Raw genomic sequence first — 15,865 nt, 5'->3', positions numbered from 1 at the left:
TTTTTACAGTTATTGATTATAGCTCTGAGTACACATGGTAATTGACATTATCAGAAAATCACAGTATAAACAGAAACATCTTACATACGCAAATGACTCTACATGTAGCTTATTCTAAAAAAAACATTGAAAGATCAGCTATGAACCGAAAGGGAAACTAGGCCTTAAAAGTCTGTCAAGTAAAGTTTTCGTTTTCACATGTTTTTGTCTTGATTTTTCTTTTCCTCATTTTGGTCACGTGAATGCGATAGACACCAAACATGAAACTCGGATAACTGTTATAGTACCGGGTACAGTGATATCGTACAGGGTACATGTGTATATCGTGTTGTGTACAGTGATATCGTACAGGGTACATGTGTACATCGTGTTGTGTACAGTGATATCGTACAGTGTACGAGTGTTAATCTTGTTGTGTACACTGATATCGTACGGCGTACATGTGTACATCGTGTTGTGTACAGTGATATCGTACAGGGTACAGTGATATCGTGTCGGGTACAGTGATATCGTACAGGGTACAAGTGTATATCGTACAGGGTACAGTGATATCGTACAGGGTACAGTGATATCGTACAGGGTACAGTGATATCGTACAGGGTACAGTGATATCGTACAGGGTACAGTGATATCGTACATGTGTACATCGTGTGTATACAGTGATATCGTACAGGGTACATGTGGATATCGTGTTGTGCACAGTGATGTCGTACAAGGTACATGTGTACATTGTGTGTGTACATTGGTATCGCACAGGGTACAGTGATATCGTGTCGGGTACAGTGATATCGTACAGGGTACACGTGTACATCGTGTTTTGTACAGTGGTATCGTACAGGGTACATGTGTACATCGTGTCGGGTACAGTGATATCGTACATGGTACATGTGTACATTGTGTGATACACAGATATCGTACAGGGTACATGTGTACATCGTGTCTGGTACAGTGGTGTCGTACAGGGTACATGAGTATATCGTGTTGTGTGCAGTGATACCGTACATAGTACATGTGTACATCATGTCGGGTACCGTGATATCGTACAGGGTACATGTGTACATCGTGTTGGGTACAGTGGTATCGTACAGGGTACATGTGTGCAATGTGTTGTGTACAGTGATATCGTACAGGGTACATGTGTACATCTTGTCAGGTACAGTGATATAATACAGGGTACATGTGTACATCGTGTCGGTAAAGTGAGTACGTTGATAAGATATAGGCTACAGGTGGGTATGGTGTCGGTAACAGTATTACGGTCAAAGGGTAAGAGAGGCATTTTGTCGGGTACTGTGTTATGGGTACATGGTACGGGAGACATGGTGTCCGGTAGTGTTATCGGTACAGGGTACAGGAGACATGGTGTCGGGAACAATATTACGGGTACAGGGTACAGGATACATGGTGTCCGGTACAGTGTTACGGGTACAGGGTACGGGACACATGGTGTCGAGAACAATAGTACGGGTACAGGGTACAGGAGATATGGTGTCGGGAACAATGTTACGGGTACAGGGTACAGGAGACATGGTGTCGGGTACAGGGTACGGGACACATGGTGTCGAGAACAATAGTACGGGTACAGGGTACAGGATACATGGTGTCGGGTACAGTGTTACGGGTACAGGGTACGGGACACAAGGTTTCTGGTACAGTGTTATGGTACAGGGTAGTGGAGACATGGTGTCGGTAACAGTTTTAAGTGTTCGGGGTACAGGAGACATTGTGTCGGGTACAATGTTACAGGTTCGGGGTACGGGAAACATGGTGTCGCGTACAGTGTTACGGGTACAGGGAACGGGAGACATGGTGTCGGGAACAATATTACGGGTTCGGGGTACGGGAGACATGGTGTCTGGTACAGTGTTACTGGTTCGGAGTATGGGAGACATGGTGTCGGATACAGTGTTACGGCTACATTGTTACGGGTATAGGGTACGGGAGACACGGTGTCGGGTATAGTGTTACGGGTACAGGGTACTGGGACATGGTATCGGGTACAGTGTTACGGGTACAGGGTACGGGATACATGGTGTCCGGTACAGTGTTACGGGTACGGGATACGGTAGACATGGTGTCTGGTAAAGTGTTACGGGTACAGGGTACGGGAGACATTTTGTGGGGTACAGTGTTACGGGTACAGGGTACGGGAGACACGGTGTCTGATACAGTGTTACGGGTACAGGGTATGGGAGACATGGTGTCGGGTAGTGTTATGGGTTCGGGATAAGGGAGGCATATGTCGGGTACAGGGTACGGGAGACATGCTTCACAAAATGTACGACAATACTCAGGAACAGATTGTAAACTATGATGGATATGAAGTTATTTATGATTTTTGTAAACGACTTGTAAGTAGTCAGGTTCTCACGAAAAATGATATGCATTATTTTGATATCAATACAAAAAAATGTTTATGTGATATCATACTAGAACAAGTGTTAAATATCTTAAATAGATAAAATATTGCGGTTTATTGTGAATATCATTTCATAAATGCGGGTAATTTTCCTCTAAAAAATTGTTGGCAAATATTTGCTAGACGATTGATGATGTTCTAACAGCTCTTGTTATTTAATGTTATAAAAATAAAATCGACATTATTTTGTATATATATGAATTGAAAGATCTCTCCTTCTGTGTTATTTAGAATATTTTTATTCCAACACAAAACTAAATTAAAAGGAGAGATAAAAAAAGTTGTTCGACTTAGCCATTTATTTAAAATTTTATATTTTATATCAGTATCCGTGTCAGTAGTCCGTGTCGGGCAAAATTTAAAATGTTTATCATAAATGTGTTCGGCGGTGGGTATGTATACAGTTGTGTGATCACACAATACACCCAACACAGCGTGTACACACCGTACATACATCAATTAAATCGTGATATCTGACGACATTGTGTCATGGGCGCCAATGTAATAGTCGTCTTATTTCTTCAATAATACAACTCCGGGTTCTTGTTTCCAATATTTATTATTATACAAATAAAACCCTGTAACATGAAATACATCATATTACCATATATTTATACATAATGATAATTCACGCAATTATACAATGAGACAAAGTATCTCCCTGACCGTAGTCAGTTACATTAATTACAATTGGCGAATATATACATTAAAACTGTTTTAATCAATCTATACATTATATAGAAATAGCAGCTCTTACATTATTTATACAATTATCATTCATTTATCTTAATTACATTAAAATACCCACCTCTTCAGTATGAAGAGGGTTTTCCCGGACTATGTCCGCCGAGTCCTCTGTACTCGTCTTACCGTTCAGTTAATAAGCTATATGAATAAAATAATGCACACATTAAAACCATGCTTCATTGAAATCACTCGCGTAATACGACCACGCCCGAAATCTGAATTAATTTCCAGAATATCAACTTTACTTTTAACAAAAATACTACCTTTAATCAAATATATTATATAAAAGATACTATATTACATTACGCTTATATATATTTTTACACAGGTACTTACGTTTAATGACTCTAGTGTTCGCTACATCTTTTCGTCTCTATGCTGGCTATGATTACCAATATACGATGTTGTCCCTCTGACCGCTCTGTTCATAAGTGACCAGTGCGCCAGGTAAAACTACCCAACATTCAACACTCGCATTCCATAAATAGACAATACGTACACTACAAACAGGTTTACATACACGTTACATCACATCCGCTCATTAGCTCGCTCGCATTCTCACGTGCTATTCTACCGCGCGCGCTAAAACTATTGCCGCATTGCGTACCGTAGAATGCTTCGCGGAAAGCTGACTTCCGTTTCATACGGCGCGTATATTTAAAATACAAAAACATATTAAAAGTATATTGTCAAATAATGACACTACTACATTATATTGTAGTCCGTATCAGATTTTAAATGAAGATGTAACTATCTCCATTGACCGATTCAGATGTATAGTACATATCTTACATATTTCTTAATTTTCCTAACGTAGATACTCAACGCTTCAGGAGACATTCTACAATATAGTATATACCCGAAACACTATATGATCTTATAGAAAAGAAACGTTTTAATCAGATATGTGTATTTAAGGAATAACTTGCCAGACTATACGGAATGTGTCGTATTAAGGACATATATATATAGATAACAATCATTTTACATATCAGGTTAACTTTATAGATGAAACTGTATTTATTAACATGAAATTTTAATGTGTTCATGGAGATAACTTTTAATTAATTTACCGGTGATTTAATCAATTACATATAATAAATTTAGACGAATTATACGCATAAAGCGCAATTTGTAATACACCTTAGTTCATAAAATATTAACATAACGTTTAATGTTGCCCTATCCGGAATTATGATACCGCCCGCCGCCAGTGATCTGTATATTATATACGAAAAGGAAGTAAAGGAATGACTCGTCGCCTGTAAACGATCGATGATTTTATCGTAGTTTAGAGCATTCTAGGGTGAGTATTACGTCTAAAACTGACATTGATACTCCGACTTACTGTGATATACACAATAGATAGGTATAGATGGTATAATATATATATTATATGCATTTGTAAGCTGATAAACATCCGCTGTATTCAGAGCTTCACAAATCGAAAGTGCAAACGTGACATCCTGTTGTGTGAGTTCTTGGTATTATGTAAATGTCGTAGAGTCAGTGATTATTATTTCCTGATTGTCAAACGTCCGGTTATAGACGTATGATCACAGGGGCATGTCTTGCCTTATATTAGAAATAGTCAGAAATACCTATATTTCAATATATAGGTATTTCTGGCTAGTTTTGGAATACGACTAGACATGCCCCCGTGGTATAATCATGTTAAGAGAGACCGTTGTAGAATTCTGGAATACTCTATGATTATTAATTTGTTGTTTAGAAGACAGACCGGCGATCATAATCAGGTTCATTTAAGTAATGTATTTGACTAATAAAAAATAAATTATAACATTGTGAATTATCAGGAAAAGATTCGTTCTGAAATAAACCTGTAAAATACTATTGTTTGTACCACCGGCGTCTGCGTCTGGTTAGTATGAATAGGAGTAGAGATGATATTTGCTTATATTAATACTAACAAGATGCAGACGCCTGTGTCACATTGGTACATTGTAACAAACTAGGCTGTCCGAGATCGATTTTCTCCTTCATTTTGACTCCGGCTTTTTTTAGGCGTCCATCTTGCAAATCAGGTGTGATTGAAATAATTTGATACAACTTGTTTTTTTTTTTTAGTAATGTTAGTAATGTGTGAAATCCTATCAACAACTAAGGTAACTTAAGGGTACAGCCTTCCCTGTATGCGAGACGAATGCGTGAGGTGAATCCGTGCGTATGTCCGTCTCCTTGTGGTTTCGTGGAACTGATATACAAATTGCTGCGTTATTGTAACGTAAATAAAGTTTCCATTTGCATCTGGTGTAATATAACTTATTAAGATATGGTGGCTTTAGCTCAGTGCATTGTTTTATTATATATATCTAAAATGTTGATTGAATGAGAGATTATGAGGCTCGGCAAGTCTCGGTAGTAACAGATACCTGTTCCCCATACTATCAGCCCTGGTCGATATAAAATAAAAAGTGAAAAAATGTAGCGATACAATTTTAAGAGTTTGCTCTTATTGTTTACGGAATTATGAATCATAACGGGAGAAAGAGTGAAAATGAATATTTAACACATAAAAAGTCAGTAAATTGTAAAATTTGTAAAAACTGTTAGGGAAAAATAATAGCGTGAATTTTTCTCCTTTTCAGGTCACTGTATATCCTTCGTGAACCTTAAAATGGCTGAAGGTCGACACCCTCCGGAACTGGACATACACTTACTGGAATGTCCTATCTGTCTGGAGCGACTTCAAAAACCAAAGTCCTTACCCTGTCTCCACTGCTTCTGTCAGGAATGCCTCGGGACCTACATCACCAAGGAGTTGTCAGGGAGGATGGCGTCAGAAACATCCTTCCCTTGTCCTGTCTGTAGGAGGATGACACCGCCTGTCAATCCTGTGGAATCTAAGGATAAGTGGGCAGAACAGTTCCCGACTAACGCTGTGATCCAGGATCTCATTCAGCTCAAGGAACGATCGCCTGAACCACTGTACTGTAAACCCTGTCAGAAAAAAGGTAACATGACCAACCCCGCGAAATTCATGTGTAAGGACATGGATTTGAATTTCTGCGATGATTGTAAGGTGCAACACCACGATGTTTTGCACAATGAATGTGGTATCTTAGATATCAGTGGATACAACCGAACAAATCTTGAAAAGTCAGCCCCTCGATGTGACCAACACCATAAGAAGAAGGTTTGGTATTGTGAGGACCATAAACTCTTAGGATGCCAGATATGCGTTTTCAAAGATCACAGGCGTTGTGAAGTGGTGACAACAGCGATAGACTATTTTCAGAAACTTAATGATGAATCTTACCTGGCAGACATGCAGGACATGTTGAAGAAAAATACGGAGGTCATGGACGTAATATTGAAGGACTTTGACGAACAACTTCAAACTCTGGTACAGAACCAGAAAGTCGCACTACAGAGTATCACCGATCTACGTCAAAAGGTCGATAAACGGCTAAACACGCTACAGAAGGACGTCACAGACAAGTTGATCACGTCGTTCAAAGAAGAGAGGAGAAACATGGAGACGTCATTACGGCAGTGTGAACGTCTGATGAATAGTATGCTGAATACCATGAAGTCGTCCGTTACCGCCGTAGAGGGAAATGACCACATTGAGACGATAGTGTTGTACCAGAGAGGGCAGGCAGAGGTACAGTCGTGTAAGGCCCTGATAACGGAGATGAGAAAGTCGTACAGGTCCGTCAGAATCAAGCATCGTGTTACAAACGAACACGGGAATCTTGATGACGACGCAATGGGAAAGATCATAATCGAGAAACAACCACGACATTTCCCTGGCAACCATTGTGATCTAGAACCACCCTTGTTAGAACGCGAAGTGAAGGAAATCGGAAAGTTCAACATAAAGATTCCGTCAGATAAAAACAATTGCTGTGCCTGTGGTGTTGTGTACCTTCAATGTGATCAAATAGTGGTAAGTGATTTCGATAACAATACGCTGAAGCTGTTTACAGACAAAGGACAATTCCTGGACGAGTTGACCATTCGAGGAAATCCCAATGATCTGTGTCTGGTGGACAACAACACTGTGGCGGTCGCTGTCTCCAGTCCTGGTGGTATACGTGTCGTGAAAGTCGAGGCATCAAAACTCTCCCTGTCGTCTGAGATCAGGATACCAAACGGTAGGAACTGCTATGGTATAGCACATACAGACGGGAGGTTTATCGTGGGTACAGACGGAGGAGGAGTGTATAGTGTAACACAGGACGGCGTGGCTGACTTGTTACATCAGTATAACAGTACCTGTTACTCACTCACACAGGACCCAGTAAAGGGAGACACACTCGTCAGTTTCATTAGCCATAACAAGGGAGACGTCGCGGTGTCCAGACTGTCGGCTGACAAACGTCACACGGAGGTGATGAAGGTCGGCGTCGTGAGTTGTGCCGTGGGAACAGATGAAGACAGGGAGGGAAACATCTACGTTTGTGGTAATAATTCAAATAACATCGTACAATTGTCTGGCAACGGGACACACGCCAGGGAACTGCTGACGTCATCGGACGGTATGGTGAATCCATGGGCAATATCTGTAAATGGTGACAAATTCGTTGTCACTAGACATAAAACTTACGCGTTCCCTTGTAGAGAGGATAATTACATCCGGGTCTTTCAACTCTACTAGTGTGTTGTGTCTCGAAATATGTCTTTACTGCTCCAATCGGCATCACCATCAACAAACAGCGATACCTGCTAAATATATTTCCCTGTTGGTTCAATACATGTTTTAATGACGTCATCAGACAGAGAAAAGCGTATGTATTGGCAATAGCTGTAAGTGACGATCTACTCGTGATTTAATATAATACGTTATATATAAACAAACTTGTTAGTTTTCATTCATACCAAAATGACGAATCTGTATCCTAATTACCGTGATGCTTGGTTTGTTTGGTTTGTTTGTATTTAAAATCCTATGAACAGCCAAGGTCATTTAAGGACTTGCCATGTTTTGGAGGTGGAGGAAAGCCGGAGTACCCGGAGAAAAAACACCGGCCTACGGTCAGTACCTAGCAACTGCCCCACGTAGATTTCGAACTCGTAACCCAGAGGTGGAGGGCTAGTGATAAAGTGTCGATACACCTTAACCACTAGGCCACCGCGGCCCCGATACCCGTGAATACAGTCGACTTTGGTCGTTACTGATAACATTACATTAATATAACAGACTCAATGTTAATTCACAACGTTTCAAATTGTGACACAAACCTGAACCAGGCAACAAGGAAATAGCGTCCTATCGCAAAATTGTTTGACATTTTCATGAATTTAAATCCAAAAAGTTAGTTATACTGTCACTAGTTCCTAATCCGTTTGGCATTACAGCAAACCATTCGGGATCTGCTACTGTGATATATATATATAAACAAAAGACTGAAATCAATTAAAATTTCATTTTAGGATTTACAGTTATTGATTATATCTCAGATTATACATGATACTTAACACTATCAAAAAATCACAGTATGAACAGCAACATCTTAGTTGTGCGAATGACTCTACATGTAGCTTATTCTGAAAACCATTTAGACAGCTAGAAGATAAGCTGTGAACCGAAAGGGAAACTAGGCCTTTGAACTTTTTCAAGCAAAGTTTTCGTTTTCACATGCTTGCTCTTGATTTTTCTTCTTTTTCTCTCACCCTCTTTCTCATTTTGGTCATGTGAATGCGATCGACACCAAATATGAAACTCAGATAACGGTGTTATAGTACGGGGAACAGTGATATCGTACCGGGTACATGTGTACATCGTGATGGGTACACTGATATCGTACAGGGTACATGTGTACATCGTGTCGTGTACAGTGATATCGTACAGCGTACATGTGCACATCGTGTGTGTACAGTGATGTACAGGGTATATGTGTACATCGTGTCGTGTACAGTGATATCGTACAATGTATATGTGTATATCGTGTGTGTACAGTGATATCGTACCGGGTACATGTGTACATCGTGATGGGTACACTGATATCGTACAGGGTACATGTGTACATCGTGTCGTGTACAGTGATATCGTACAGGGTACATGTGTACATCGTGTCGGATACAGTGATATCGTACAGGTTTATGTGTACATCGTGTTGTGTACAGTGATATCGTACATGGTACATGTGTACATCATGTGTGTACTGTGATATCGTAGAGGGTACATGTTTACATCGTGTCGGGTAGAGTGATATCGTACAGAGCACATGTGTACATCGTATTGTGTACAGTGATATCGTACAGGGTACATGTATACATCGTGTGTGTACAGTTATATCGTAGAGGGTACCTGTGTACATCGTGTCGGGTACAGTGATATCGTACAGGATAAATGTGTACATCGTGTTGTGTACATTGATAGCGTGCAGGATACACGTGTACATCGTGTCGGGTACAGTGAAAGTGTACAGTGTACATTTGTATATCGTGTCGAGTACAGTAATATTGTACAGGGTATATGTGTACATCGTGTTGTGTACATTGATAGCGTGCAGGATACATGTGTACATCGTGTCGGGTACAGTGAAAGTGTACAGTGTACATTTGTATATCGTGTCGAGTACAGTAATATTGTACAGGGTATATGTGTGCATCGTGTTGTGTACATTGATAGCGTGCAGGATACATGTGTACATCGTGTCGGGTACAGTGAAAGTGTACAGTGTACATTTGTATATTGTGTCGAGTACAGTGATATCGTACAGGGTACATGTGTACATCGTGCCGGGCACATCGATATGGTACAGGGTACATACAAAATTATGTACATCATATCGGGTACAGTTATATCGTAAAGAGTACATTTGTACATTGTTTCGAGCACAATGATATCGTACAGGGTAAGTTTGTACATTGTAGTCGGGAAACAATGTGTATAGTTTGTGTGTGCGGTGATTTGGTACAGCTTGACAAAGTGCCCGTGTAACGTTGAAAATGGACCCTCGTTTAATGTTGACCCTTAAAGCCGTTGAAATTTGATCCAATCAGCGCATTCTTTACTCTGACCTATGTAGTATGGACCCCGTGGAAAACTGATCCCATTACACATGATTTACCACTTTGTTATTAAACCCATCCTGTCGACTCGATTGAAATGGTCAAATCGGTCACATCAAATGTCTAGGGAACTCGGTCATAGTTCAAGGTCAAGCGATGAGGTATTCATTGATCGATTCCACATACGCGAAGAATGGTCAAGCTGTTTTCACTAGCCAACGAAAAAACTTTTTGAATACCGTGTAGCTCATGATCACCATACGACTATCAAGACGGTATTAGAACCATATGTCATCCGGGATTATGGATGTAATTATTGTCGACAATCACCTTGACGGAATATATGTATAGAACAAAGCCACGTCAAGGACATATTTGTGAATCCGTATAGAGATGCCCCATACAACATTCATGGGACGGGACATATTACTAAATACATTGATTCAAATTTGTTTAACCTTCATATATGCGACATTGATAATTTCGCAGAAGTTGTAGTAAAGTCGAAGTACTCGTAAGTTTCATGTAGATTTCATATTTCATATAAACTGAAGGAATGTGACATCTCATGGTTGGAGATATAGATACAAATATGCTTAATCTGTAATGTGATTCATCAAGTAAAAAAAAAAAAGACAAAAAAAACCCAACTTCAATACTCGTAAAAATATGTACATGCGTAACAGTCACAAGACACCCATTCAGATTAAAACAATTAAATAAGATTCGGAGAAAATGATATAATTGTTTTATTGGAATACAACATAAGAGGCTGATTAAATAATCCCATATAACATAATCCTTAGGAACCAGCTGACCAGAGCGTATGCGTAATGAAAACTGTAATTAATCAGATATAAATGCATGTCTCTTCTCTTGAAATGACGACTAATATAATACTGATATCCATATGTCTTACCTGTGAAGACATTGTTTATGTGATTTCCTATAGAGAATTTTTTAGCGCAATTTGTGTTATGTGTATTTTGCTTATACACATTCCTATGTGTGAGCAAATAGCGTTGGACCTTACCTTTGGGGTATACGGGAGACATGGTGTCAGGTACAGTGTTACGGGTACAGGGTACAGGAGGCATGGTGTCGGGTACAGTGTTACGGGTACAGATTACGGGAGGCATGGTGTCGGGTACAGTGTTACGGGTACAGGGTACAGGAGGCATGGTGTCGGGTACAGTGTTACGGGTACAGGGTACTTGAGACATGGTATCGGGTACAGTGTTACGGGTACAGATTACGGGAGGCATGGTGTCGGGTACAGTGTTACGGGTACAGGGTACAGGAGACATGGTGTCGGGTACAGTGTTACGGGTACAGGGTACTTGAGATATGGTATCGGGTACAGTGTTACGGGTACAGATTACGGGAGGCATGGTGTCGGGTACAGTGTTACGGGTACAGGGTACAGGAGGCATGGTGTCGGGTACAGTGTTACGGGTACAGGGTACTTGAGACATGGTATCGGGTACAGTGTTACGGGTACAGGGTACGGGGGACATGGTGTCGGGTACAGTGTTACGGGTACAGGGTACGGAAGACATGGTGTCTGGTACAGTGTTATAGGTACAGGGTACAGAAGACATGGTGTCGGGTACAGTGTTACGGGTACAGGGTACTTGAGACATGGTATCGGGTACAGTGTTACGGGTACAGGGTACGGGGGACATGGTGTCGGGTACAGTGTTACGGGTACAGGGTACGGGAGACATGATGTCGGGTACAGTGTTACGAGTATGGGGTACGGGATACATTGTACGGGAGACATGGTGTCGGGTACAGTGTTACGGGTATGGGGTACGGGAGACATGGTGTCGGGTACAGTGTTACGGGTTTGGGGTACGGGAGACATGGTGTCGGGTACAGTGTTACGAGTATGGGTACGGGATACATTGTACGGGAGAAATGGTGTAGGGTGCAGTGTTACGGTACAGGGTACGGGAGACATGGTGTCGGGTACAGTGTTACGGGTTTAGGGTACGGGAGACATGGTGTCGGGTACAGTGTTACGGGTATGGGGTACGGGAGACATTGTACGGGAGAAATGGTGTCGGGTACAGTGTTACGGTACAGGGTACGGGAGACATGGTGTCGGGTACAGTGTTACGGGTTTGGGGTACGGGAGACATGGTGTCGGGTACAGTGTTACGAGTATGGGGTACGGGATACATTCTAAGGGAGAAATGGTGTCGGGTGCAGTGTTACGGTACAGGGTACGGGAGACATGGTGTCGGGTACAGTGTTACGGGTTTGGGGTACGGGAGACATGGTGTCGGGTACAGTGTTACGAGTATGGGGTACGGGATATATTGTACGGGAGAAATGGTGTCGGGTGCAGTGTTACGGTACAGGGTACGGGATACATGGTGTCGGGTACAGTGTTACGGGTTTGGGGTACGGGAGACATGGTGTCGGGTACAGTATTACGGGTATGGGGTACGGGAGACATTGTACGGGAGAAATGGTGTCGGGTACAGTGTTACGGTACAGGGTACGGGAGACATGGTGTCGGGTACAGTGTTACGGAAACAGGATACAGGAGACATACTTCACAAAAATACATTACTCAGGAACAGGTTGTAAAACAGGTACTTTAGAAGATTAGAAGGAACGTCTAGTTGATCAAATATCAGAAAAGGATATTTTACGTCATAAGTGTGATAACTATGATATATCTCAAGTTATTTAGTCTTATTATATCTGTAAACCACTTGTAAATAGTCAGGTAATCACAATAAATGATATAATACTAATTTGATATCAATACCAATCGTTTATATCATATTATACTAAAGAAAGTGTCAAATGGCTAAAATATATAAAATAATGCGATTTATTGTGAATATCATTTTATAAATGCTGGTGATTTATAAATTTCTGGTGGTAAACATTTCTGAGACGATTAATGTTATTCTAACAGCCCTTATTATTTAATGTTATAAAAATGAAATCGCCATTATATATAATAGACGTTACAGCCGGACAATTAATTGACCCGCTAAACAGCTGATTCCAAATCGGCGGAGAAGGTTTTCAACTACAAGAATAAATAAAATATAGAAAAAACGGAAACGAAAATAGTCATTGCGTATTCACACTTATTGTTCATTCCGGTCCGGCTTATCATGATAAATTAACAATGTATTCCTACGCATCAAATTTAACGTTTACACACTTATAGACCCTGTTTCCGTTAGTAAGTTTATATAACGGACACATGCCGGAAATAAATGTAATATATATATATATATATGAACTGAAAGTTTGTTCGTTTTGCTCTCTCCTTCTGTGTTATATAGAATAGTTATATTATAACACGATGATTAATTAAAATGGGAGAGAAAAAAAGAAGTATGTTGTTTGCCTTAGCCATTTATTTAAAATTTTGTGTTTTCCCCGTATTTTTATATCAGTGTCAGTGCCAGTGGTCCGTGTCTGGCAATATGTAAAATGTCTATCATAAACGTGTTTGGCGGTGGGTATGTATACAGTTGTGTGATCGCACAATACACCCAACACAGCGTGTACACACCGTACATACATCAATTAAATCGTAACATCTGACGACATTGTTTTGTCCGTATCAAATTTGAAATGAGGTGTAACCATCTCCATTGACCGATTCAGATGTAAAGTACATATCTTACATAGTTCTTTATTTTCCCACCGTAGATACTCAACGCCTCAAGAGACGTTCTGAAATATATATACCCATTACACTCTATTATCTTATCGAAAAGAAACGTTTTAATCAGAGGAATAACTTGCCAGAATATACGGAATGTATGTCGTATCAAGGACGTACATACAGATAAAAATCACTTTAAGTTGTGTATTAAATTTTACTCTTTATCAAATCAAAATTGAAATTTAAGTTATCTACAATGACTTATACATATAAACAGTATACATTTCCATATTTCTTACTTTTGTTTTTCATTTTTTACAAATTCAAAGTAAAAGCTCCAGGATTCATTTTAAAACAGTATACCCCAAACTCTCCATAAACATGCTAAATAAGAACTGTTTTTAATCAGATGTGTATCTAAATGACATAACTTACCATCGAAACCTACGTGGGGCAGTTGTCTGATACTGACCATAGGTTAACAGGACGTTATTAAAAAAACAAACAAAAAAAACTGTTTGTTAGGATCTATCATTGATTTCACAAACCGTACACTATGGAGACGTACGTGTGACGTCTAACTGTCAGGGTACATGGGTACCTCGGTGTATCGGTAATACGATGTTATCTCTACAGCTGACTAGGATAAATACAGGTGTGTAATCACAAGTGTGATGTGACAATCCAATGACCGAGATAACTGATAAGGCTGTACATGTTTGTGTGTCTACCCTGGCCATATGAATAAATACATTGTAAACTTATTTTAGATAGCAGAGCACAGTTGTGTTGCAACACGTCAGAAGAAAAAAATAAAATCTGACAGAGGTAAATGATAGTCTAAAACGGCATACACACACGTATAGCATGATCATTGGGGACATGTATTCGTAACTATAGGTGGTTTAATCCGGTGTACTATAGACTTCGCGGTTTCGTTAACTATCTCGTAATCGAAGAAAATGAAATATGATCCCTATAGGTCAATTATGCTCTAAGCTGTATACCATTGTATTGTATTATAATATGTGTTTTACCTTTCCTTTGTTGACAAGATATAATGCACACAATTTGAACCACATTCTTCAAAAATGTTATTAACCAACTTAATAAAGTGCTATTTATTCATATTTTCGCAGTTTCCTGTTACTTTTTCCATCCTGATTAGACATTGTGTTTGTCATATCCGTTCGGATCGTCTCTACCTAAATCCCTTGTATAACAATAAAGTCCGAAAATGCTTTCGAGAACATTAGCGTTTGAAGAAGATATGGTTTCCTACATCTTCTTGTTTTTAGAATCTGGCTGAAGATTTTTGTGTTTTTCCTTTTTCTATTTTTTTTTTTTTTTCATCTAATTTTTTTTTTTCATTTTGCTGAAAACGACAGCGCTAATACACAACAAGTAACAAAAACGGCAGTACACATAGAAAGACTTATTCTTTGGGAAAAATCAGTAGACCCTTGAAAAACTCGAGGTTATTAGAACAGTGGTTCGATAGGTGGACTAATTTAAATGTGGGTATATAAAACAATCATTGTATGGGTATTTCTTGGAAAATCACGTTTATTGCCCCCCTTGACATTCATTCGGGATGGCGATGTGGGTTGGCGAACTCCTAAAGCTTTGAAAACCGACTGACTGGCGGGATCTTTAACCTCTGCATTTGTTTAAACGCTATTCACGCAAACACCGTAACAAAAATCGTAAAAGTGTATTGTATAATGATTGAGTAATTATGTAACCAATACCATGAACAAATTATCGAAGACTCATATAAACAATAACTATCGCAAATAACACAATATATTGGTAACGGATAACAATATCCACAAAACAATAGGTCGATATGGTACGTACACATACTAACAATAAACCAATAAACAAAATTATATTTCTACTGTAAAATGAAATAATTCAGTGTGGTGAGGCTGTTTTTAATAGGAAAGACAGTTTTAGAAAGCAAGATTGACACAGACATCCTGGTTCCATATACATTCAGTATAATACCTCGACCATATAACATTGTGATGGTGAAGATATAGCTCACTCAACTAAAGGACCAAGTGTAG

The 15,865-nt window shown here is 39.7% G+C and overlaps 1 protein-coding gene across 2 annotated transcripts in view; it reads left to right on the top strand.

Annotated features, from left to right (window-relative positions):
• Positions 1 to 8,143, top strand: part of LOC117315980 (E3 ubiquitin/ISG15 ligase TRIM25-like) — a 187,139-nt gene extending 178,996 nt beyond the window's left edge. Inside the window, exons 1-2 of one of the 2 annotated variants that reach the window (XM_033870460.1) lie at positions 4,403 to 4,472; positions 5,776 to 8,143. In XM_033870460.1, the coding sequence (XP_033726351.1) occupies positions 5,805 to 7,790 (1,986 nt within the window). In that variant the 5' untranslated portion in view covers positions 4,403 to 4,472; positions 5,776 to 5,804 and the 3' untranslated portion in view covers positions 7,791 to 8,143. Of the gene's footprint in view, positions 1 to 4,402; positions 4,473 to 5,775 lie in introns of those variants that run through there. The other variant, XM_033870459.1, reaches the window with a different exon arrangement.
• Positions 8,144 to 15,865: the final 7,722 nt, after the last annotated feature.

Source organism: Pecten maximus, chromosome 17 (assembly GCF_902652985.1).
Source record: "Pecten maximus chromosome 17, xPecMax1.1, whole genome shotgun sequence".
Taxonomy (NCBI): domain Eukaryota; kingdom Metazoa; phylum Mollusca; class Bivalvia; order Pectinida; family Pectinidae; genus Pecten; species Pecten maximus.
Note: the sequence above shows the minus strand (reverse complement) of the source record. Positions and strands in the feature narration are given on the sequence as shown.